At 33.5% G+C, this 25,826-nt stretch overlaps 1 protein-coding gene and 1 long non-coding RNA gene across 3 annotated transcripts; both read left to right on the top strand.

The window, feature by feature from the left end:
• The first annotated feature begins 13,694 nt into the window (after positions 1 to 13,694).
• Positions 13,695 to 14,357, top strand: LOC131003353 (NAC transcription factor NAM-B2-like). The gene has a single exon (XM_057929873.1). The coding sequence runs from the start codon at positions 13,695 to 13,697 to the stop codon at positions 14,355 to 14,357; it is 663 nt and encodes a 220-aa protein (XP_057785856.1).
• A 5,054-nt stretch (positions 14,358 to 19,411) lies between these two features.
• Positions 19,412 to 22,376, top strand: LOC131003365 (uncharacterized). Of its 2 annotated transcripts, none has more exons than XR_009094612.1 (6): positions 19,412 to 19,874; positions 20,341 to 20,448; positions 20,744 to 20,843; positions 20,923 to 21,445; positions 21,679 to 21,967; positions 22,210 to 22,376. It is a non-coding gene; the product is annotated as an uncharacterized LOC131003365 (long non-coding RNA). The 2 variants fall into 2 exon arrangements; XR_009094611.1 differs by having other exon boundaries at positions 20,733 to 20,843.
• Positions 22,377 to 25,826: the final 3,450 nt, after the last annotated feature.

Raw genomic sequence — 25,826 nt, 5'->3', positions numbered from 1 at the left:
AGGTCGAGAGCAAGAATAAGAGCTCGTCAAGGAGTCATTAATCTGTAGTAAAGCTTTGCTAACAGGTGGGCATTACTTTCATATATATCAAATGAGTTTAATGTTACAATTTAATAAGTTATTCAGTTACAAAATCTTTAAACTGAAAATTATTTCAACTGTTGTCTTGCCATAAATGTTTAAATTTTGGTATGATATCTATCTGATGTGTTATGTAATCGAATTCGGGTCCTGAGCAGTTGATAGCTATCCTGCCAGGGCTAGTGTACACCAGTGACCGTGAGTCATCTAGCGGGTTGGCCGGTCAAGTGTTCGTGAGAGGTGGCCACCTCTCCGGCACAAAGTTTCAGATATGATAGATTACAAGAGAACTTAGTCTGCAGACGAACTTTAAGAATCACAAATGAATTTAGTAAGCTTGGGCCTTTAGCGAAAAACTCCCTTGCTGTACTGTTTATGATGGCATGACAATTTACAACTTTACGAAGTATGTTATATTTCATAGTAGGCATATGTGCCCACTGAGTACCTTTGTACTCAGCCCTGCATGTATTTCTAAATGTGCAGGTTGAGCAGTAGCCGATGGTGATGAAGTGACGAGCAGGAATTTCTTTTGTCTCGACAGTATATATATATTTTGAAAAACTCTTGGGTACATGTCTTCATACATGTAATCAGAAACCTTATTACTTCCGCTGTGTACTCAAAGAAGTCTTATGTTATTTTGGCTAAGTTGGAAATATTCGAACTTACTAGTTCAATCGAATCATTACAACTAAACCTTCGTTATATATATTAGATGTTTCCTTCGTTATTAATGAAAAATACGATCCTTCTCTATTTATTTATTTCCCTTTTCTACTCCCGCTTCTTATCTCCCTCCCTTAGTCATGGTTTCCCGGTATAATTATCCTTAATTAAGTCCGGTCGTGACAGAGGAGGCTCTGTCGCCGAGGGCATCGCTGAAGTAGCAGATTGGAATCGACGGCACGTTGAAGCAGATTTCATCAGGCGGTGGTTGGAGTCTCGACGGCGATGTTGTGACAAACGGCGCTGCTATAGGCGGCGGAACGAAGTGCAATCGAACGCGCTACAACTGATGAACGAGAGAAACCGAGAGAGGGGAGAAATAGGGCGGCCGATGGCGCGACGCCGACGATGGTGTGGTAACTACGACAAGGGGTGTAGTTGCTCTGTTATTGCTTCAAGGATGGTTTTATAGAAAACGTTTTCAGGCATTGCTTCATCTTCATTTTGGAGTAAATAGAAACATTGAATGAATTGATTGTAAGGACATGAGCATGTCCAGAATTCGTTTAAATTTAGGACTTCCCTTTTTTTGTGAAGATCGAAATGGGTTTTTGGCCATGATATCAAATTTTATGGAATAAGTAATATAATGGGTCTTATTCCTGCCATCTTACATGTGAATGATTTTCGTTCTAAGATCTGTTGAGATTGTTGATTTGGAGATTGAATGCTGAGATTGTTGATTCGAAGGAATTGTTGTATTTTGATTGTAGGTTGAATTGATTCGGATAATATTTTGTTGTATTTGGATTGTTGATTTAGAGGAATTGATGTATTTTGATGGTAGATTGAGTTGTTGTATTTTGGTGTTGTATAACAATTTGATTGAGCTGTATAATTATTTTTTTTAATGTTCTTAAATTCACAATTTAATGTTCTTGAATTCACGACCACATTTATGAATTCACAACCAAATCTATAAATTCACAATCAAAATAAATTACAGTTTTAATTGTGAATTCAAACTTTAAAAACTCAAATTCACAACTACTTGAATTCACAACCAAAATAAATTCTAGTTGTGAATTAAATTCAGGTTGTGAATTCGACTAATTGTGAATTCACAACCAACATAAATCTGGTTGTGAATTAAATTTTGGTTGTGAATTCGTTTGTTGTGAATTCACAACCAAAAAATTCTAGTTGTGAATTAAATTTTGGTTGTGAATTAAATTTTGGCTGTGAGTTCGACTAGTTGTGAATTAAATTTTGACTGTGAATTCGATTAGTTGTGAATTCACAAACAAAAAATTCTGGTTGTGAATTCGACTGGTTGTGAATTGAATTCTCAATTCACAACCAGTGTGAATTCACAACCAAAAAATTTTGGTTGTGAATTTACACTGGTTGTGAATTGCGGGATTTTTTAAAGGGGTGATGTAAAGTGGACATTTTTTTAATTTTTAATGTGGAAGGGTATTTTGGTAACAGTGGCCATTTTTTAATATTTTTATCTTAGTGGACAATTTTTAATTTTACAATATGAAAGTGGTCATTTTAAAAATCCACTCTTATTACATTCTCTTTCATATTTTATCACTTTTATACTTTATTATCTACACACTTAAAGCACTAATCTACAACTTCTTAATTCCCGTGCCAAAACCAAACATGTCAAGATTCGTGGGACGGAGAGAGTATATACATTTAACCCTATTTTATCTGAAGAAGTCTGTAGAAAACCAACATAAAAAAAAATATATTCCAAAACGCAATCAACAAATGCAATACTCAATTGCGGAATGAGATTTATAGTGTACCACATTTTGTGTCTCACTTTGTGTCTCATTTTTAATTTTGTTTAATTTCTCTCAATTCCTCTCTTTTATCTCATACTCTCGATAAAAAATAAAAAATCTATTCCTTTGGTATTCTCTCTTCTCTCTCTTCACTTTGCTCTCCTCTCAATCTCACAAAAACTCTCTCAAGGGTAGGCCCTACTCACTACTCCTGCCTACTCCGGCACAACATACCCCTGCTAGCTGCAGGAACAATCGAACGGAGAGGGACCCATTTTTTTCTTTTCGCCTAAGGTCCCCCAAAATGTCAGGGTGGATAAATATATATAAACCTTTGCTAGTATATATAAGAAAATTGTGTTAGAATATAATGTAGTAAAAGTTTGTGTAATTAGAGTATAGTGTAGCAAAAATTTATCTTTTAGTAAAAAAATGCCCAAATTATATAGGATGCCAAAAAAAGGATTCAGGATCCGGACTAAATTTCTGACTTCGCCATTGGTCAGCAGAGAGAGAGCTGACATCATTTTGAAATATTGTTATTTTATGTTTTACATATATTAAACTCAATTATTTATATAATCTATTCCTAAAGTTTATTTATTTATTTTTTTTTGGAGGGAGGGAGTGGAAAAACATAATCTGGAGAAGCTTGATGTGGCTGAGAAGGATAATTTAATCTGTTTTAGGAGAGAGATAACGCGGAAGTCTGGAGCCCATATATCAGCAACTTTGTTTCGTCAATTTGTATTATCCAATGAAGACGAATTTCTTGTCATCACAACAAGAAAGAGCATAAAAAAAAAATACTACTAAATATAATTTCTAAATTTGGGTTGTAGAAATTCTACTATGTGCTCTTATAGCTTAAAACCAAATGAGACAAGAGTTCTACATCTGCCTTCTCCAATACCAATCGCCATATGTCACTCTCTAATTAATATATTCTCCCACTCTTAAATCAGAGTTTATTTAATTAATTAAATTTCAAATATTAGATGTTATATATATATATATATATATATATATATATATATATATATATAAACACTTTTCTTATTGAATATATGAAGACATGAAAAGATAAAAATTTGTAGGAATGAGCTTACTCCACCAGTAAAACTTGAAGACTGTTGAGACAAATCATCAATTTTTACATTATATATAGCAAAATAAATCATATCCTACGTGACATCGTATAATCACTTCATTCTAATTTTTCTCAATTCTCATTCATTCTTATTTATTTATACATTTCTAATCAATTTTTACATTTAAAAACTATTAAAAAATCATATAAAATTTATAGATAAATTCTATACTATTAAATAATCGTATAAAACTATTAGATAAAGTCTGTACTATTAAATAATTGTATAAAACTATTCGATAAATCCAACATATCCATTTAATTATAAATCCTACATATCTATTTGATTATCGGAACCCAACCAAATTAAAACACATTAGCACTTCGAGGGTCCATTCGTCTATTTTCAAACGCCTGAATTCATACCAACTTTTCTTATATATATAAACTCAATGACCAACAAGAACTAATCATGCCTCACAATCCACCTTTTTTTCATCCAAAAAATTTAACTTAATAAAATGATGGCATCCAGAATAGGAATCCTTATACCCACTTAATTGAGATTGTTCCAAGTGTGACTAAAACTTAAATAAAGTATACCAATAAATTAAGCCACGAAAAGCAATCAATTCAAATGTCAATTCATTTTTTAGAAAAGATATTCTTCAACAAATTGTTATAAATAAATAAAATACATGCATATGCCCAATCTATCTATATATACTCCCCCCGTTCCACGAATCTTGACACGTTTGATTTCGGTACAGAAATTAAGGAGTTATAGGTTAATGTTTTAAGTGTGTAGTTAATAAAGTATAAAAGTGATAAAGTATGAGAGATAAGGTTATAAGAGTGATAACGTTGGAGAGAGAAGGTAATAAAAGTGATAAAGTAGGAGAGAGAAGACAATAATTATTATCTTATTTGGAAATGTACGTAAAGATTCGTGGGACGATCCAAAAATTAATACGTGTCAAGATTCGTGGGACGGAGGGAGTATATAATAGCAAAATAAACCATATCCTACGTGGCGCCGTATAATCACTCTATTTTAATTTTCTTCAATTTTCATTCGTTCTTATTTTTTTCTAAATTTTTAATCAATTTCCATACCTAAAAAAGATTTATATTTGTATTTTATTTTATTATATAATATTAGTTTAAGTTTATCACACCATACTCACAAATTAATATATATATATATATATATATATAGAGAGAGAGTTGGGCTAAAATAAAAACAGTTTTTTTTGTATAAAATAGGAACACTTATCACCCATTGATTTCCATATATCCTACGATCAGATTTGATCCTTAAATCCTCCATCAAAATACACGTTACAAGCACTAGAGGCTAGTCACGTCATTTTAGATAGAAAAAAATTGATTACAATGATTTGTTTTTTTTTTTTAACATATTTTTTCCATGTCTAAACCAAATCTTATTTCATTAAATACGATAACCTAAAACTGAAATACCTTTAAACCTTCTACTAAAATTTCTGCATATCCAAAATCTCTAGTCCGAAAACTCAGAAAATCTGAATTTCATTTAATCGGTTCGTTGCTTGAAAAGGGAGATGGAGTCGTTTGGTACGTCACTCTAATTTGTTTCTTGTTATAGCGGTATTGTGTATTTATCTAGCATAATGGTTGTTGTTAAACAATATCAATTGGATTGCTCGATATATACACAACACGAAATCTCTTATACTGCTATTGTAAGTTTTCAATTTCTTTCTCTGTTGGTAGACTATGTATGTGAGGTATATATTCAATTCATACACAATAATGTATCCATTCATGACATGTGCATGAATCAATTGATGATTCACCACGAATTAGTTCATGTTATATTAATTTTATGATTGATTTTAATGATTCATACATGCAGTTTAGTAATTCATGCAGTCTACAGATGATGAAATATTGTATTCACTCAAGCTTCAAACTTAGCCCTCTGATTTTAACACGTTCTTTTTTATGCCCAATATAATTCCAGAATATTTTTTCTTTATGCCCAATATAATTCCAGAAGCAAAAATATATACAAAACCTACTTTTTTGGATAGCAATAACGTATGTATTGCACATAAACAATCTTTTTTCCTAATATGTGTTTTCTTTATTATGCAGATGATGTAATTCAACATGGTGTAACTACTTCTTCCCATTCCCAGATCAAACAAAGGAATGACAATTCCTTTGCTCTTGTTCGTAACGATATGTCCTGAAATCATGAACAAAAAATAAATTTCGGAATGCTCATAATACAACCTATATATATCACATTGACAATTCTAAAAACTTTCATACATAATTCGTACAATATAAGACCTTGAATGCACCTATCAAATTATTTAGATCTTCTCATGAATCAACATATACTTTCAGATGAATTACATGACTAATTCATATTGCATATCAGCCGAATTCATGCACATCCAACTACGAATTCATCTTTCCACCAAAATCTACATCCTTTATCATCTTCACTATCATAATCGACCAAAATTCGCTTCCCTTTGTCCTTAGCATTGCTTTTATCTGCATATCTACGAGACATATAAGAAAGTTTTGTTTTTATCTGCAACAAAGATTCGGACACAAAAAATCAAAAATTCCAACAACAGAATGGCCAAAAAATTGGTGAATTGAAAATACAAATACGTGAATCACACAAAATCGTTGAAGCACACACTCGAAAGTCACTTGCTTTATTACCCTTTGTCCTCGTCATCACCAAACAAACCCTCAATCTTCTACCTTGTTTTAGTTTTATCGAGTAATTATTTCTGCCCTAATTTGAGAGACTCCAGAAATTAAAACGATAAAGTGAGAGCAGACGGCGAAAATGGGCAATGAATTAATTTAACCCTACAATTTTTGGTTAATCCCATTTGTCGATTTTTTTAATTAATTTTGATTGGAAGTGATATGTTTCGCAATGAATTTTCATATCTTGTTAGGTGCTGCCATCTTTCCTCTGCAGTGAATTTAAGATTTGTTTCTTTTTTTATTCAACATCAATCTCGGCGTCGGTTTTAATCAAAGATTTGAAGATATACAACATAAATTTAAATGACCAATTCCCCCTTTTTGATAGATATGCGTGAATCAACAGTTATTTAGATAAGAATTGATATCTAGAATAAAATTAAATCCTCACCGTCAGATTACATAATCCAATGGTTAAGATCCATTCCTATTTTAAACACTTAAGGGTGTTTTCACCCTAGCCCAACCCTATATATATATATATATATATATATATATATATATATATAGGGGTGGGCTACCGTGAGAGCACATCTTAAAATAAGAAATAAGAACAATTTTTAATGTATGAATTTTATGTAGAACACGTATGAATTCGCTGCATAAAGATATGAATTGTGAAGAAAATTTTTTTTGCTACCTTTGGGATTCGAACTCAGGACCATAAATCCATCCAACATGATTACGAATCAACCGTAGATCTTGATAATCTAAGGGCTGAAAATTATTCTTATTTTATATCTTAAGAAATGCTCTTATTTTAGCTCTTCCCTATATATATTACGTTTATATGTAGATGTCTTTACTTAAATAATTAACTATATATATGATTGAATATGATTTCAAATTTGACGATGTTGTTTAAAGTTTGAGACGAGATTATTCTCATAACTTAATTATAGTTTCACAAATTCTAGACAAAATAATACTCACAAGTAAATTATAATCTTCAAACTCCATACAAGATGATGCTCAAAATTCAGATGTGGTATTTCAAACTCCAAAGAATATGATTTTCAAAATTTTGACGTTCAAATGTCATATGTGGTCTTTAGAGCTTCATATGATTATCTGGTCTTATTAGGTTCATATGAGATGATATGTTTAGTTAAATTATTTCTTATCCGTCAAATTTAAAGAATTTGAACAAACTTAATATTTCCTCCTTCCCCAAACATCTTCCTAATAGAGGATGACACGAGTTTTAATAAAATTTAGTTATTTATTTGATAAATAGAGAATGTATCCCACAAAAAGTGAAATTATAAGAGTGATAGTTAGTGAAAATGGAGAACGAGTCCCACAAAAAAGTGAAATTGTAAGAATAATAATTAGTGAAATTGTTTCCAAAAATAGGTTAGGAAGATGTTTTGGGGACGAATCAAAATAGAAAAAAAAATGTTTGAAAGATGGAGAGAGTAAATATTATCGATATACGATTAACAACAGATGCAACACATCAACTTTTTATAAACTTCATCAAATAAATATTTATATAAAAATGTATTTCTATTATCACAACCTACATTTAATTGGCGAAAGTGGTTAAGAATTGTCGAGGACTTCCTTTATCAATTGTTGTAGTGGGAGGTATTTTGAAAAATATGGAACACACTCAAGGATGTTGGGAATCAGTGAGGAAGAACTTAAGTTCAGTAGTGAATTTGGAGAATGATAAGCATTGCTTGAAATTGTTGAAAATGAGCTATAATCATTTGCCAATTTATCTAAAACCATGTTTTTTGTACATGGGAGTGTTTGAAGAGGACCATTCGGTTAGAGTCTCAACACTGGTGAAGCTATGGGTTTCAGAAGGGTTTGTAAAACCAACGAATGGCAAAATTTTGAAAACTATTGCCAAAGAGTTCTTAATGGAGTTGGTTGATAGAAATCTCATTATAGTTGATGAGTTGGGGTGTACTGGAAACATAAAATTTGTCAAAATTCATGATTTGCTGAGGGATTTATGCTTGAACCTAGGCAAAAGATCATGTGATAGGGCAATCTAGTCCTCAAGGCATAAATAAACAACGTCGTATTGTTATCCCGAGGAACACTTGGGAGAAGAAAGTATTGGAGGAGTTGCAATCTATGTCACATGCGCGTTCCATTATTCGTGAATATGGGAAAGTTCCGCAATGTCCGAATTATGGATTGTTGAGGATAATACATGCATTTAAATCTCGTACTTATCTTGAAGATGAAAGCTATGTGAATTTCCTTGTGTCTGATGCTAACTTGCGCTACCTCGCTGTTAAAGTTGGAAGCATGTCCTCGGTCTTTTCCTTGTTCAATCACCTTTGGAATTTGCAAACATTGATCGTTTCTTGTCCGCATAACTTTACTGCGCCTACTGAGATTTGGAAAATGCATCAACTGAGGCATTTTGAGATTAGTGAAGGAAAATTGTGTCTCCCAGATCCTTCGAATGACAATGCTGTCGCCATGGAGAATCTAGTGGTACTTAAGGGAGCACATAACTTCATGTTCGATGAAGACGTGGTTAAGAGAATTCCCAATGTCAAGAAGTTGGGAATAAATTATTTAGGGAGAGAGGGAATCAACCATGATGATTATTATTGTCTGAGCAATATTAAATCTCTGTGTAAATTAGAATCCCTATACATCTTCCGCGAGTATGATTTGCTTCTTTGCATAAGTTGACCTTCCCTCAAACCCTCAAGAGTCTGACTCTTGAAATGAATGTTGACTTTGAATGGCAAGGAATGTTGGAAAAGATAGGTGCATTGCCTCTTCTCGAGAAGCTCAAATTGTGGAAAGGATACTTTGAAACAGGCAAGTAGGAAATGGTTGAAGGCCAATTCCCTTGCCTCAAATACTTGGAATTGATTTCTTGTTCTAATTTGGAGCATTGGACCGTAGAAGCGAGCTCCATCGTCTTTCCACGCCTTGAGAAGCTTTATCTTTATTATTTAACTGAGTTGGAGAAGATCCCGTCTGAAATTGGAGATATACCAACACTGCAAAAGATATGGTTGATGGACTGCAGCGAATCAGTGGCGATGTGTGTGAAAGAGATTGTAGAAGAACAAGTGGAATTACAAGGGGAAGATCTTCCATTTCATGTTCAAGTTTGGCTCTTGCATAAGAAGGAAGCAGTACAGAGCTTGGCAGGTCCCAACTTTGAAGTTAATGTAATGGGGTATAGCTAGGTTTTACTCCACCACCAGCACTCAACAAGTTGTCTCTCATCTTCCATGATTTGGAAGAAAGCTCAAAGTGAGAGATGGGCAGTTTGCAAGACGCAGGTGGGAAATAGTTGAAGGCCTCAAATTCTTGTCATTCTACTGATATGGAATGGTGGACGTTGCCTTGAGGAACTTCATCTTGTAGAAATTGGAGAAATAATTGCAGTGAATCATTGGCAGTGTCTTTGAAAAAGATGGTAGATAAGATAAGACAAAAGGGTTTAATTTACATGGGGAGCCAACAAGTGCGGAGCTTGGCAATGGCAACTCCCAACTTTCATGTGGAGGAATAAGTTTGTAGTTTGATGTAGACGAGGAATCCAATTGTCAGTGCATGATTAATATATCGCAAATTATTGGGTGCGACCGTCGCACAGGTGTGCGACGGGTCGACCCGGCTCCAAACCCGCCCTCCTGACCCGGAACCCTGACCCGCATGGGTTTGACCCATACTCCTAATTATTACATTTGTTTATAATAATTGTTACTTTTAATAAACATAATATATACATTTGTTCATATAAATGTATATTGATATGTATAATGTTTTATTTTGAATGAAGGTAAATATTTATATTAATATAAGTATACATTTGTGCGACCAAATGTATATCTTATGCTTATTAAAAGTAAATACTCCTATTAGGGTTTAGTTTACACCTATTAGGGTTTAGTGTTCACGCTTAGGGTTTAGTTTACAGGGTTTAGGGTTTAGTTTATAGAATTTAGGGTTTAGTTTATAGAATTTAGGGTTTAGAAAATATAATACTGTATATTAAAGGAAGGAAAATACCTATATTTATATAAGTATACATTTGTGCGAACAAATGTATATTTCATGCTTATTAAAAGTAATAATTATTATAAACAAATGTAATAATTTAGGATTTAGGATTTCGAGTCTGGAATGCGGGCCGGGTCGGGCGCGGGTCGGGGCGGACCCGTCGCACATTGTACGACGGTCGCACCCAAGACCAGCTGTTATATTAATGGGTTAAGGTGCAGATAGGCCCCTCAAGTGAAGGCCCTTAGAGCATTTCAGTCCTCTTACTAACTGTGTGTGCAGATTGGCCCTCGAACTCAAAAAAATGGTGCAGATCGCCCCCTCTGACTTAACACCGTTATGGGCCGTTAGTCAGAGGGGCGATCTGCACCGTTTTTTTGGAGTTCAGGGGCTAATCTCCACCTTTTCTCTTTTTGGAGTTCGGGGGATAATCTGCACACCGTTCATTAAAAAAAATCACATCTCATCTTCTCCGACCAACTTTTTCGGCGTCAATCGCCGTCAGATGAGGAAAATCACGAAATCAAGTTCCCAAGCCCCAAATCGGGAATTCCAAATTGGCGTCATTGCTCCCAAAAATCACATAATCGAAATGGAAACTCGAATTCTCCCTCGAACGTCACCGCCCCCCAATTGCATAATCACCCCCAACGAATCGAACTTCGCCTCACCGTAGGTGGTGATCGTGACCCCAATCGAGATCGAGATCATGTTGGCCATGGTCTCTGATTTGGAGGCGTCCTTCTTCAACAGCACGCCGATAGTGTAGATGGCGACGGGCATCGTCGGCCTTTATCACCGAATTTCGCCGGATTTGAGAGAAAGAGGCGACTCCTTATCGAGAAAAGCTAGGCGACTCCTCATCGAGAAAAGCCAGGCGGCGGGTTCACCGAATAATGCGGCGGCGATTTCCGACGGAATAGGAGAATTAGGGCTCGTCCTTGACGCTAAGCGTGTGCAGTCGAGCGAGCTCCGAGGTTTAGGGCCCAAGAGAGAAAGAAAGGGCCGGCGCCCTCCGCCGGCCTCACCGGAGCTTGAATCAGCGACAACGACGATCAAATTTTGAGCGAGAGAGATGAATTAATTAAAAAGTTAAAATGTGCAGATTAGCCCCTGAACTCTGAAAAAACGGTGCAGATCGCCCCCTTGACTAACGGCCCATAACGGTGTTAAGTCAGAGGGGCCGATCTGCACCGTTTTTTTGAGTTCGGGGGCCAATTTGCACACACAGTTAGTAAGGGGACTGAAACGCTCTAAGGGCCTCCACTTGAGGGGCCTATCTGCACCTTAACCCTATATTAATATAAGTATACATTTGTGCGACCAAATGTATATCTTATGCTTATTAAAAGTAAATACTCCTATTAGGGTTTAGTATTCAGGCTTAGGGTTTAGTTTACACCTATTAGGGTTTAGTGTTCACGCTTAGGGTTTAGAAAATATAATACTGTATATTAAAGGAAGGAAAATACCTATATTTATATAAGTATACATTTGTGCGAACAAATGTATATTTCATGCTTATTAAAAGTAATAATTATTATAAACAAATGTAATAATTTAGGATTTAGGATTTCGGGTCTGGAATGCGGGCGCGGGTCGGGGCGGACCCGTCGCACACTGTGCGACGGTTGCACCCAAGACCAGCTGTTAATATATATAATATATTTGTCTCAACAGTCTTCAAGTTTTACTGGTGGAGTAAGCTCATTCCTACAAATTTTTATCTTTTCATGTGTGTTCATATATTCAATAAGAAAAATGTCTTTATATATATATATATATATATATATATATATATATATAGGGGCGCGCTCCAGTGAGACCCCCTATTTTTCGTGTAACATGAGTACAATGAATAAGACATATAATACTAATGAACAAAACGTATATCTAATGAACAAGATATATATAATGATGAAAAATAAAATTTTAAAAATTCGTAATGAATAAGACATATATACTGATGAACAGTGTCGTATATACTGATGAACAATGCAGTATATACTAATGAATAACAAAATTTAAAATATTCTGCTCCCTCTAGGATTCGAACCCTGCGAAAAAAAATCACCCTCCAGATACAATATCAGTCATAGGATTGATAAAATAAACGCATCAGATCGTGCCTTAGATCTCACTAAAATTAGGGGGTCTCATTGGAGCGGCCCCCTATATATATATATATAACATCTAATATTTGAAATTTAATTAATTAAATAAACTCTGATTTAAGAGTGGGAGAATATATTAGAGAGTGACATATGGCTAGAGCTCTTTCCTCATTCAGATGTAGAGCACATTGTAGAATTTCTACAACCCAAATTTAGAAATTATATTTAGTAATAATTTTTTTTTTGGTGAGATTCTTTTTTTTTATGCTCTTTTCTTGTTGTGATGACAAGAAATTCGTCTTCATTGGAAAATACAAATTGACGAAACAAAGTTGCTGATATATGGGCTCCAGACTTCCGCATTATCTCTCTCCTAAAACAGATTAAATTATCCTTCTCAGCCATATCAAGCTTCTCCGGATTATGTTTTTCCATTCCCTCCCTCCAAAAAAAAAAAAAAAAAAACTTTAGGAATAAATTATATAAATAATTGAGTTTAATATATGTAAAACATAAAATAACAGTATTTCAAAATGATGTCAGCTCTCTCTCTGCTGACCAGTAGCGGAGCCAGAAATTTAGTCCTGGCCCTGAATTCTTTTTTTGGCATCTTGTACAATTTAGGCATTTTTTATTAAGAGATAAATTTTTGCTACGCTATACTCTAACCACACAAACTTTTACGCAAGGCCCGGTCGTGTATCTATCCCGCTGCTCGTATTTATAGATAGAGAGCAGAAATATTGAATACCACCTTACTTGAACAATATCCCACGGCTCGTATTTATAGATATAACAGTATGTATCTAGCTAATGATTTACCAATTGTATATTGTATCACAAACTCATAACTATTAATATCCGTATATATTACCAAAACTATTAATTCACAAATTATTGACCAATTGTATTGCATCACAAATTCACAACAATTAAAACCTAATCCAACAATTTATGAAAGTCGGCTACCAAAACTATATATAGATATATACTTGTATTTTCACCTGAAAATTGATTACATTCCAATTCTTTTACGTTTTGAGATACGAGAGAGATAATTCTTTTACCTTTTGAGAAACGAGAGAGATAATGAATACTATTCCGATAGGGTTCCGTTTCGAACCGACGGAAGAAGAGCTGGTTGGAAGTTTCTTGTATGCAAAGATAATGGGTTTTGAGTTACCTTGGGACGGAATCCTCGACAGAGACGTCTACGGCGACGGTGCAGAGCCGTGGAACGTATTCTCCGACGCGGACGACGCCTACTGGCACACCAAGAAAGAAGGCGGCGCCACCAAGAAAACAATCTACGTCTTCACCAAACTCACCAAGGCGACGTCCAAGTCCACCCGGAATTCCAGAATAGCCGGTTGCGGCACGTGGAGCGGCCAAACCGGCCCCAAAGACATCACGCATTCCGACACCGGCGAGATCATCGGATGCATGAGAATGCTGACGTTTAAATGTTCCAAGGCGGCGGACAAGGATTCAGGACATTGGAACATGCACGAGTACGCTCTTACCGACGCCGGATTGACGGCGACCGGGCTAACGAGCACCGATTTGGTGTTGTGCAAGATCACCAAGACTATCAAGAAGGCGTCTGAAGTTCCGGCGCCGTTTTGTTTCCCGTTGATCGACAGTGGAACTCCGACAACGACGGGGAAGAGAGGTGGCGGAGACATAGAGCAAGAAGGTTGCAAGAGACCTAAATGCAGTGGTGAGGGGTTTCTAGAGGCAGCGATTATGGACGATTTCAACTTGGACGGCATAGACTTGGACAAGTTATATTTTGATTTTAGTTCAACTGATTTTGAATCTTTGTTATGAGAGGAGTTTGTATATCATCATTATTTGATCAAAATCTAATGAGACAATGTTGTTTGTTTGTCTTGTTATGTATATTGTGTTGATTAATTGTTTCATTAATGTTTCAATAATTTATCGTTTCCAAGAAAAATCATTCGAAAGTAGAAATATAATTTAATGTTATTTGGAATGTCGTGGCTGGAAAGAAATAAGAAACAATGGATCTATGAATATAGACGATGCGATTAACTATAGGGTGAAAAAAATTCAAAGGCCAACTAGATATAATGTTTTGATGAAGTTGTCACGAGGTTTGATCATTGTTTAGATTTCTAGGTGATGTAAGTTGCACGATATATATGAATTATGTTATGCTAGGAGTATGAAAGCACAATTAAAAGAGAGTACGTACTTAACAAATCTTTTATTAATAGACGACACAACAAAGATATTTATTATTACGACGGAATTAAAAAACCAAATTGGAATTGATGAAGAAAACCCTCACCTAGACTAGCTAGTTTAAATACCCTCAAATTAAATTTAGGATGTTAAAGTTGAAGTGGAAACAATTGACGGCAGTATAAATACCAACAATCTGATTACTCTCAGAGGTTGCGCCGCCAGGGGCAGAGCTCTTGTTGGACTGAGTGTAGAGTGGCGGAGCCATATGGAGGCTAGGAGGGGCTAAAGCCCACCCCCCGAATTTTCATTTTCATTTTTATTTTATTTTTAATTAAGAGAAGAAAGAAGAACATAACATTACCTTTTTTTTAAACCATAAGATAACCTTTTTAATCATGCACATTGAGAGTATATTTTCTCAACAATTGATAATGAAAAGATTTTGCAATATTTTCAATCAAACAGTACATATCGAAATTAAACGTCATTAGTTTCTCAAACAGAAACAATTAATCTTTCAAGTATTTACTCTTAAGTTATTTATAGTGTACTAGATCTATTTAATGTGTGAAAATATTGTTTGTTTATATTACTTTTATATATATATATATATATATATATATATATATATATATATATATATAATAATTATATGGGCTAACCAAAAATTTTGGCTCGAAGTTCAGCTCCCATACAAGTTCAGCCCCCTAACGAAATTTTCAAGCTCCACCACTGTGTATAGTTCAAGGGAACACTGCTTATATGCTTTGCCGGCAGAATAACTTCCGTAACCAAAACATTTGTTGTGATCGTGGTGGCCTGCGTTCCATTACAAAAGGGACTACTGATGGTGAATTTTTCCATTCTGGACGTCGCATCAAGTCTTTCATGAAAAAATATCATAGATTAGGAGCCAAATATGGAACTACATATCCTAAATGATTATGTAAAATGATTTTCATAGAGGAACACTATAGTTTGTATGTCTTCATTAAATTTTAATTGTGATTAATATGGAACACGATAGTTCGATGTCTTCATTAAATTTTAATTGTGATTAATATATTCGAATTGAGAATTAATAAACTAGGAAAACGAATAGAAACAAAAATATCCATAGGCATGCATGGTGGAATATGGGTTAATGCATAAAAGAGGGAACATGCATACAAGCAAAAACACGAAGAGATATTATATCCAATAACTAAGTAGAAATTTCCCTAAAAAAAAAACACTAAGTACAAATACTATTTTAATATATTTTATGTAAAATATCGTGGTCGAAAAGTAATAGGAAAGAATGTATCTATGAAAATAGAAAATGAGATTAGCATGAAAAAAGTATAAATATAATAAACTAGTGAATAAGGCTTGTACTGCTGGGCTCAAATTGGGCTACGAATCAAATTAGAATTCTCTTAGTGGAAATTTCAGTATTGGGCCTTCTATTCCCTTAATTAAATTTCATTATCCACTTAGCGAAAATAAATACTTTTTTTTTATCAAGCGAAAATAAATAATTGAACGTTTTAGATCGAGTTGATAAAACGGATACTACAGTGTATATATATATTTTTATTAACTTCTGGTATATTTTAATTATTATGACATTATTATAATTATTAGATGTTGTTAATTAGGCAAGCAAGTTTAAGAAAAATAAGTTATCGGTAATATCGTATCAAGTTTTATCAATTTCAGTATATCGGTTGTTTTGATATACCGCGAAAGTGCGGTATATCAAAACACGGTACGTTATACCGAAACAAAGGTACGATAAATATAATCGTATATATATCATAGGTAAAGGTAAGATAAAAATATGTGATTTCTCCATATTAGAGGTAAGGTATAAGGTATGACGAATATATATAGGGGAGGGCTACAGTGAAAACACTTCTTAAAATATAAATATAAACGTTTTTTAATGTACGAATTTTATCCAACAGAGTTACAAATTCATCCAACATGGTTACGAATTGTGAAAAATAAATTTTTGCTACTTTTGGGATTCGAACCCAGGACCACGAATTCATCCAAAAGGGTTACGAATCAACCGTAGATCTTGATGATCTAAAGGCTGAAAATTGTTTATATTTTATATTTTAAGAAGTGTTTTTATTTTAGCTCTCGCCTATATATATATATATATATATATATATATATATATATATATGGAATGACTACCATGAAAACAATCTTAAGTGTATAAAATAGGAACAAAATCCTACCATCCATCCATCTCAAATCAACGGCCCAGATCGAATTTTAATACATTGGATGGTTATTCGTAACAAAACCCGCCCAAAGTTTTAAAATGTAATATGCTACTGTTGACTTTACGTCTTTCACTGTCTTTTCTGATTCTAGCGGGCATGGATATGGAAAGATTTTTATTCCATATCAGAATTAATTTAATTATTGTTACAAATTTTTCATATGAAATAGGCATTTTCACACATCCTTTACGAAAATTTTTGTTACGAATTGAAAGTACTTTTGTTACGAATTATATTTTCATGTAAAGTGGAAAAAATTTATTCTATGAGCGAATTGGAAGTATTTTTGTTACAAATTATATTTAATACTTTGCAAGTTTAATTTAGGCTCGAACTGGAAGTAACGTTGTAACTTAGGAAATTTTCAATGTAATCACGAATTATAAATAATGATGTTACGAATTAATAGATGAAGATAAGTTAACTATTTTGGAACGTCCTCCACACGAAATATTTAAACAGATATCGTGAACAGAAATTAAATTTTGACCAAGATGAAGCAAGCGCAATACTTGACTGCTTCATCTCCATAGTTGCGGCGGCCTGTGCAGTTTTTGGAATTTGGATGTATAGGTTTGTGAAAAAATCTTTAATATGGAACATGGAAAATTTTCATTATATGTTACGAATTGAAAGTATTTTTGTTACGAATTATATTTTTATATAATAAGAAAATGTTTCGTTCTATGCACGAATTATTTTTCACGTTTGACGTTAAGCAGAAGAGAATTGTTTTTCTGTAAACTAAGCAATGGCGTTTAGGTTAAAGATGAATTATTAAAGATTTGATTTGATAAGACACGGAAATAAATTTTTAATTAATTAAGCAAATCTTTGTAACATATCATGATTTGGGTAAATGACAATAATCTCCTCTAAACTTCCATGCGTGTATTTTATGTATGATTTCTAGGATAATTTGAAGCCACAAGATCTTGAAGATCCAACAGCCAGAAATTGTTCATATGTTATACACTTAAAAGTATTCTTATTATAGCCCTCCCCCTAATATGAATATTAAATTTAATGATTGTGCCAAGGTGGACTCAAAGGTGAAACTTAATTTAAACTCAAGCATTAAATAACCATCGGTAGCTAGGCCCCAAAACACACATTAATTCTAGACAAAACTTGGGTATAACCGGGTTGATCTACAACCAGAATAGTGTTATTTATATGGTTCGGGTCAGGATACAGGTTCGGATCAGGGTGCAGGTCAGGCTCTAAATAAGGATGCAACTCGGTTGTACCCAAAACCACCTCATAATATATGTTTCAATAGTTCACAATTTCTAATTAAGATTGTGAAAATTTAAGAGTCGATGAGGCCTATTTCAAGTAGCAAAGCTGAGGCATCCAAATACTCTCATTTGTGAGAGGTCTTAGGTTCAATTCCGCCTGCGTACGGGTAATTTCCGCATGCGTGTGAGTTGCTTATTTGATTATATATTAGATACCTCTTGTAATTCGCAATATATATAATATTGGAATTGTGAAAATTTAAGAAATAAATTATTAAAAATCATATGAAATTAGAAATATAATTTTGTTTTATTTAAAATTTCGTGGTTGAAGAAAAGGAATATGAAAGAATGGATCCATGAAAATAAAAGATGAGATCAGATTGAAACAAAATAAAAAAGTTAGTGAGTCAAATTGGGATTCTCACTTTCAGTTCAAAATAGTGGATTCAGTATTTTCCAATTTTTATCTAGTTTAATTACTTGTCTTGTAAGGTCAAAAATTTTAATGGACTTGTCTTGTCTTATTGACATATCCCTATACAGTTAAGTGTTCTCCTATTCCCTTAATTAAATTTCATTATCTAGTCATCGAAATCCTGACAATGTAATTGGAGTTTATTCATATATCAATTGATTAGTTTATGTAACATGGTATTTATTGGAGATCCTGACAATGGGCATAACTTCAAGAAATCCTATAAGCCCATGCATAAGTCATGCCCATTCCATTCCTATACATTTCTTCCTCTTTTGTGATGTTCCACTCTCTGCACTTGTATATGTTTTATTGGTGAAAATTTGTTTGACTGATTTAGTTGCGTATGATCAGTTTCCAAGATTAATTCATAAAATTATTATTTTGCCATTTTAGTGTTCACACAAACTCCAATATCCACTACGACAAAATAAGGTTATGGGGACGTTTGTATTGGGACACTTACATGGTAAGAGTCCTATTATCATTGTAATGGGACTATCGGTTATAAATGCCTTATATGAAGTGTGAATTTGCACGTATAGACTACCAAGACCTTCATTATGTAGTCTATATCCTTGTTTCATTGATAAATATAGAATTAAAAATATTTCTTTTTTCTGATCTAAAAAGAAATTTCTAAGAAAAAATTAAAACAAATCAAACCTACACAAATAAACACTATGCGGTTTCTCACCCCCACAAGTGAAACCTACTCAAAATCAATTCACCCCCAAATTGAAAACCCTCGTCTGCCGCTTAACCCTGCAACCGCTCCGGCGACCAAAATCCCCATCACAAATTCGATCGATCAAAACCTCCGCCGTTCACCATCGAGAGCCAGGCCACCACCGCTCCCTTTCTCTCTAGCTACTCCTCCCCAACGACCTCAACATCATCATTGTTGCCAGACATATGTTATTGATTGCCCCATCGTGCTGTAACCACCGATGTTGTCGTCTCTCTCATTGAGACTACTGCACTCTCTCTCTTGGTACTCTTTCCCGGCGACCTCAACATCGTAGCTATTGCTCACAGCCGCCGTCTCCTTAATTGAGAAGATCGTGGTTCACCATTAACAGTTACAGCTCGATCAATCCTCTAGCGGGGACCGATGACTCTTTCTATTGCTTTGGTATGGTGCATTTCTTTTTTGTTTTTCGATTTCTTCTATATGTGATGTACATCTTTCCACTTAACATACTCATAAAGTTGTTCCATTGCATTTAGTTTAGAATTGGATACAATTATTATATGCTACTCGTGGGTATTTGAAAGGTGATGATGATATAGTTGTTTGAATAGTATATTTGTTGCCTTTCCTTCTTAGTAGATTATTCATAGAAAAGCACAAATGCTAAAATCTTCGTTAATTTTAATTTATAGAAAAATATTAAATATTTAATTTTTTTTATCTAGATCTTTTTGCATCTTTATTTACTTTGGTTCAATAATATTCTCGGTGCACTTGGTATTATACATAGGTATCACCTATATGCTTGAGTTAGTCTTCAATTTTTTTTGTTCAACTTTGTCTTTGATCTTCTGCCCTATTTGGCTCATGACCACAATATATGTAAGAGTTGTAAATTTTGGCGCAGGATTGGTGGTTACAGTTGTGGATCCAAAACTTGGTGATAACATTATTAGCTGTTGTTCAGCTCCGGGCGGAAAGACTCTTTTCATGGCCTCATGTCTAAAGGGCCAAGGTACAATGCTGGAGAATGTGGTAACTGATTTGTTAAAGAAAAATGGTTTCAGAACATAAAAGAAATTTGTAGATTTTATTAACATGACTGCTTACTATGTCTATTTATAATTTAGGACAATCATTTAATTGTACCAATTTGTCTAGATCTTAGGACTAATGCTACGAACAATTTTTTTGCAAAACTAATGATCATATTATCATTGCAAAATATAATACAAGTTTGATCATGGTAAGAACTATATCTTTCAGTAGTGATGTTATCTTGACATTCTTATCGGGTAGCTTAAGTGCAGTTGATGTAAACAAAGGCCGATTGAGAATCCTCAAAGAGACGCCAAGCTGCATGAACTTGATCAAGTTATCTATACCATTCATGCTGATCTTCATGCGCTTGTAAGGGAAATTCTTACTTAAGTAAAACTATTTTTAAAGGAAATGTTAATCATTTTTATTTTTGTGTTCAAATTTTCAGGATAGCAATTGCTTGAAAGGTGATAAAATTCTGCTGGATGCTCCTTGTTCTGGGTTGGGTGTATGTAACAGATCGGTTCCTGCAGTGAATGTATCAGTAAATCTTTTATTTCAGTAGTTCCTTTACTCTGCCGCTAAACTCTAAAACTAAAATCATAATGACCCTTAATTATATAAAAGTAAACCTAGAAACTGAATAAATTAAGATAGCACTTAAATAACTTTAAATAATTCTCTGTTATCTCACTCCAGTTGTATTGCTTTATTCAATTATGATAACCATTATCCCAAACTAAATTTTAGTGTGTCCCTTTTGTACTGTTTAATTACTTGCTTTATTCTTTCTTTGCCTCTTCGTTTCTTTCTTTTCCTAGTATCATCTCTACTTATTTTCTCAATGCACTACTTGGCTGTTATTTATTCATTTCTTTAATACAGAGAGCAGATTTGCGCTAGAATAGGAGATTGGAAGACATGAAAGAACTTATAAATTTGCAAGATACACTTCTTGATTCAGCTTCAAAGTAAGTCTAGCAGTTGCTTAACTTACTTGCACTTCTTTGATTGGCTAAGCATTGTATGTTAAATCTGGTACGAAAATGAATTTGCTGGATTTGAAACAAAATAGATATGATTGGTTCATTTCGGCAATGATAGTGGTAGTGCAGTGAACGATTGATGTGATATGTCTTTATGTTATTTTGACTTTTGTTTCATAATATCTTTGTATGATTCACCTTGTTTCTGTCTGCTGCAGCTACTCCAAGCATTGGATTATTTTATAGTTGTGGAGAGAGAAGGCCAAATTACAGCTTGTTCAGCTCTTACTCACTGGTGCCAATATGTTCTTTGTACATTTGTATTGGGCCATTGGCTGTATAAAAGGGGAACAAGCAGATTGAGTGATTTGATTGCTCTGTTAATTGCTATTTAGAATTGCTTTGATTTTTATCTTGTGGAGGAATTATAAGTGTCTCTGTATGACCATGCAGATTATATTGAGAAAAAGACATCTTTTCTTGGACTTCAAACGCTTTTACTCTCAGGTATCTTCCATCCTCTGTAACTAGGGCGCCATATGCTCAGTTCATTTGCTGTTTGTTATCCTTTACTTGATGAAAAACTTGTAAGTAATTATTGCATGGACATTCAAGTTGATGTCATGTTCTGAAAATTCTTGTCTAAAGCATGTAGGCATATTATTAAATTAATTGGCTTAATTAGTTCTTGATCTTGTTGGAAAATCATCTTTTGCTTGGAACTTATGTAACTTATTCATATTATGCAGGCTTTAGAGGAAGCCATTGTTGAGTTGGATACTTTGGGTGAAGAGTTCTACAAGGATTGTATCGTGATTCGTGAAACTTTGTTACTTGGACACATGATGTAATGTATTGGATTTGAACGTAAATCTTGTAGTATATCTTAGTTTTATTGAATTATTAGTTACATTTCCATGCATCTGTGAAACTTTATTGAAATTTGCAACATTTATAAATACATGCAGCTTTTTTTGGTAATAAATCAACTTGTAGAATGTAATACGAATTGTAGGCAAAATTGGATGTTATATAATAGCATAAGATAAACTGTATTAGGACACTCCTGATCATCCTAAATGAGTTTGCAAGCTTCATTAAACTGTATTAGGACACTCCTGATCGTCCTAAATGAGTTTGCAAGCTTCATGTCATAGGACTTTCTTGAGTGTCCTATTATGGTGAGTGTCCTTTTACACATATAGTGACTAGCGCAAATAGGACTCTCCTAAGGAAAGTCCTATAGTAGTGAAAGTCCTATTATACCATATAATAGGACTCTCATGAAAGTCCTAATAGGTGAATTTTGTTGTAGTGATCTATAATCCACGTACGTAAAAGAACGTAGAATTAGTGAATTAAAGATGGGAATGGGATACTGTCATAGCTATTTTCTTTTAGGAGAGAGAGATGATAGAATTGCAGTTGACTGACTAACTTTGACCATTTGATTTTGATGAGTGATATGACTCACTCTAGTAAATCTCGTAAACTTAATTAAGGAAAAAATAAATTTGGATCATCATTTAATCTCCTTTTCTAACTCAGACTTCATCGACTATTTTCTTCCAATAATTGAGCTTGGTGTAAATTTTATTTCAATAAAAAGATAATGACAATTAATATACAGATTCAAATAAAAATCATTGAATACAAATAATTTTTATTTTATCCCGAGATCATTTTCCGACGTCATAAAACGACATTGAGAATTAGGTTCGAAAACTCGAGGTATGAAGTTTAGGGTGTTTATCTTCGTTTCCCAATTGTGTTTCTTGGCACTGAAAAGTGATATCGGGATAAAGTTTAAAAATATTTCATTATTGGATATAAAATTGTTTCTCTAGGATATAACTGACATTGAGCCCTAGCTATTTTTCGGACAACACAATATCCTTTTTAAAGCTCTATAGCCATTAAGCTGCAGTGGTTCTAGCCATTAATCACCATATATATAGGGTAGGGTTAATATAAAAACCTCTCTTAAGATGAAAACTAGGAACCAATTTAAAGACATTGATTTAAATAAAATAGAGGGCTGAGATTAAACTACAGATGCACAATTTCGATTGCATAGATGCACAGTTTCAATTGCATAGATGCACAATTTCGATTTGCTTGAGTATTTTGCATTGTTGGTTTCAATTGCATAAATTGCATATTTTTTAAGTGGACAGTAAAATATAATAGATGCACAGTTTCTTTTGTTGACTAAATCCTAACTGGTAAAACGAGAAACCAACACCTAAACTAGAAAGCTGTAAACGACATCGGATTTACGTGGTTCGGTCGAGAAGACCTACGTCCACGGGGTGTTGGGGATTTTTCACTATAATCGAGAGAGTATTACATTTTACAAGAGATGAATGAATAATGAGATGATAATCCTCCTCTAACCCACCCCTAAGTCTCTATTTATAAGCATGTAAATAAGCCCTAGGGCCTCAAGCCCATTTACTAAGATAATTGGGCTTAAGCCCCTTTAATACATTGACCTTGGTCTGAGTCGCCTATGCTTGCTTGCCTACGCCGGAAGCTCTATTATTTCTTTTACTATCCCAAGTCTTCAATTAAACCTGCACTGGTTAGCTTAATAATAATAACACTAATCATAAGCATAAATAGAAATGTTCCCATTATATAGTGCACAGCGTTGGTGCATATTTCAGTCCTCATCACTAACCATTAGATCTAATATTTAAAAGGTCAAGATTAGGTTCCTAGTTCTCATTTTAACAGAGGTTTTTATTAGAACCTCTTCCTATATATATATATATATATATATATATATATATATATATATATATATATAGGGGAGGGCTACAGTAAAAACACTTCTTAAAATATAAATATAAACGTTTTTTAATGTACGAATTTTATCCAACAGGGTTACGAATTCATCCAACATGGTTACGAATTGTGAAAAATAAATTTTTGCTACCTTTGGGATTCGAACCCAGGACCACGAATTCATCCAAAAGGGTTACGAATCAACCGTAGATATTGATGATCTAAGGGCTGAAAATCATTTATATTTTATACACTTAAGAGTGTTTTTATTCTAGCCCTCCCCTATATATATATATATATATATATATATATATATATAGGGAGAGGATCATGTGCGAACTGATGAACAACGATGTTCATGTGCGAACCAATGAACAAATATATAATATACATGAACAAAAACGCATGAACAAATATATATATATATATATATATATATATATATATATATATATATATATATATATATAGGGAGAGGTTCAAATAAGAACCACTAAATAAAATTAGAACAGAGAACCATTTTAAACCATTCGATCATCAAGATCTACGGTGGATGCATCATCTTAGTGGATGAATGCAGATCCTGGGTTCGAATCCTGAAGGGAGCAAAAAATTTATTATTTTCGGATGCATTAAATTTAATAGCGAATGCATTAATTTATATAGTAGATGCATTGATTTTAATGGTTCTTATGTTCTCACGATAAGTGTGGTTCTCACTATAACCGCACCCTATATATATATATTCCCTATATATATATATATATATCAGTGGTTCTACTAAAGCTTATATGTCTACATCAACACTAATATTTTGGTTTGGATTCCTTTAATTAGATTTAAATTAGACTCGATCCTTATTAGAACGGATTTTTGTTTGGGTTCCTTTAGTTAGATCAGATTTTAGTTTGGGTTCCTTTAATTAGATTTAACTTATTTTTATGTGATCCTATATACTATAACTAAATTTTTTTTTATCAGTGGCGGTGATTCGAATAGGTAGGTTTTCAGAAAAGTTACAACTTTATTTCATTGAATAATTTGCGAATAATTCTAATGAACGTAATAAAAATATAACGAACAAAGGAGTCGCTGATCATTACTTTGTGATACATGCTCAATAAAAATCAGATAACATTCATTATATAATTATAACGAACATATTAAAAAATATAACGAACAAAGGGAGTTGTTCGTTACTTTTTGATGCACGTTCAATAAAAATCAGTTAACATTCATTATATAATTCTAACAAACGTATTAAAAAAATATAACAGACAACTGAGTTGTTTGTTACTTTGTGATACATGTTCAATAAAATCAGATAACGTTCATTAGGTAAAAAACGTAATACATAAGAAATAATTACTTATGAATTCCTAGTGTATCTTCCAAAAATATGTTGTTATGGTTAAGATATGATATGGTAATTTACGTTATATGGAAATTAGTATTTTACAATCCTTATTCATCCTGAAAAAAAAAAACGAAATAAATCATAAACACATGTTCGCTATCTTCTCCCTTTAGAAGTCACCACACCATATTCATAAGCACTCGTGATACCAAGTTTATT

Source organism: Salvia miltiorrhiza, unplaced genomic scaffold (genome assembly GCF_028751815.1).
Source record: "Salvia miltiorrhiza cultivar Shanhuang (shh) unplaced genomic scaffold, IMPLAD_Smil_shh original_scaffold_209, whole genome shotgun sequence".
Lineage (NCBI taxonomy): Eukaryota > Viridiplantae > Streptophyta > Magnoliopsida > Lamiales > Lamiaceae > Salvia > Salvia miltiorrhiza.
Note: the sequence above shows the minus strand (reverse complement) of the source record. Positions and strands in the feature narration are given on the sequence as shown.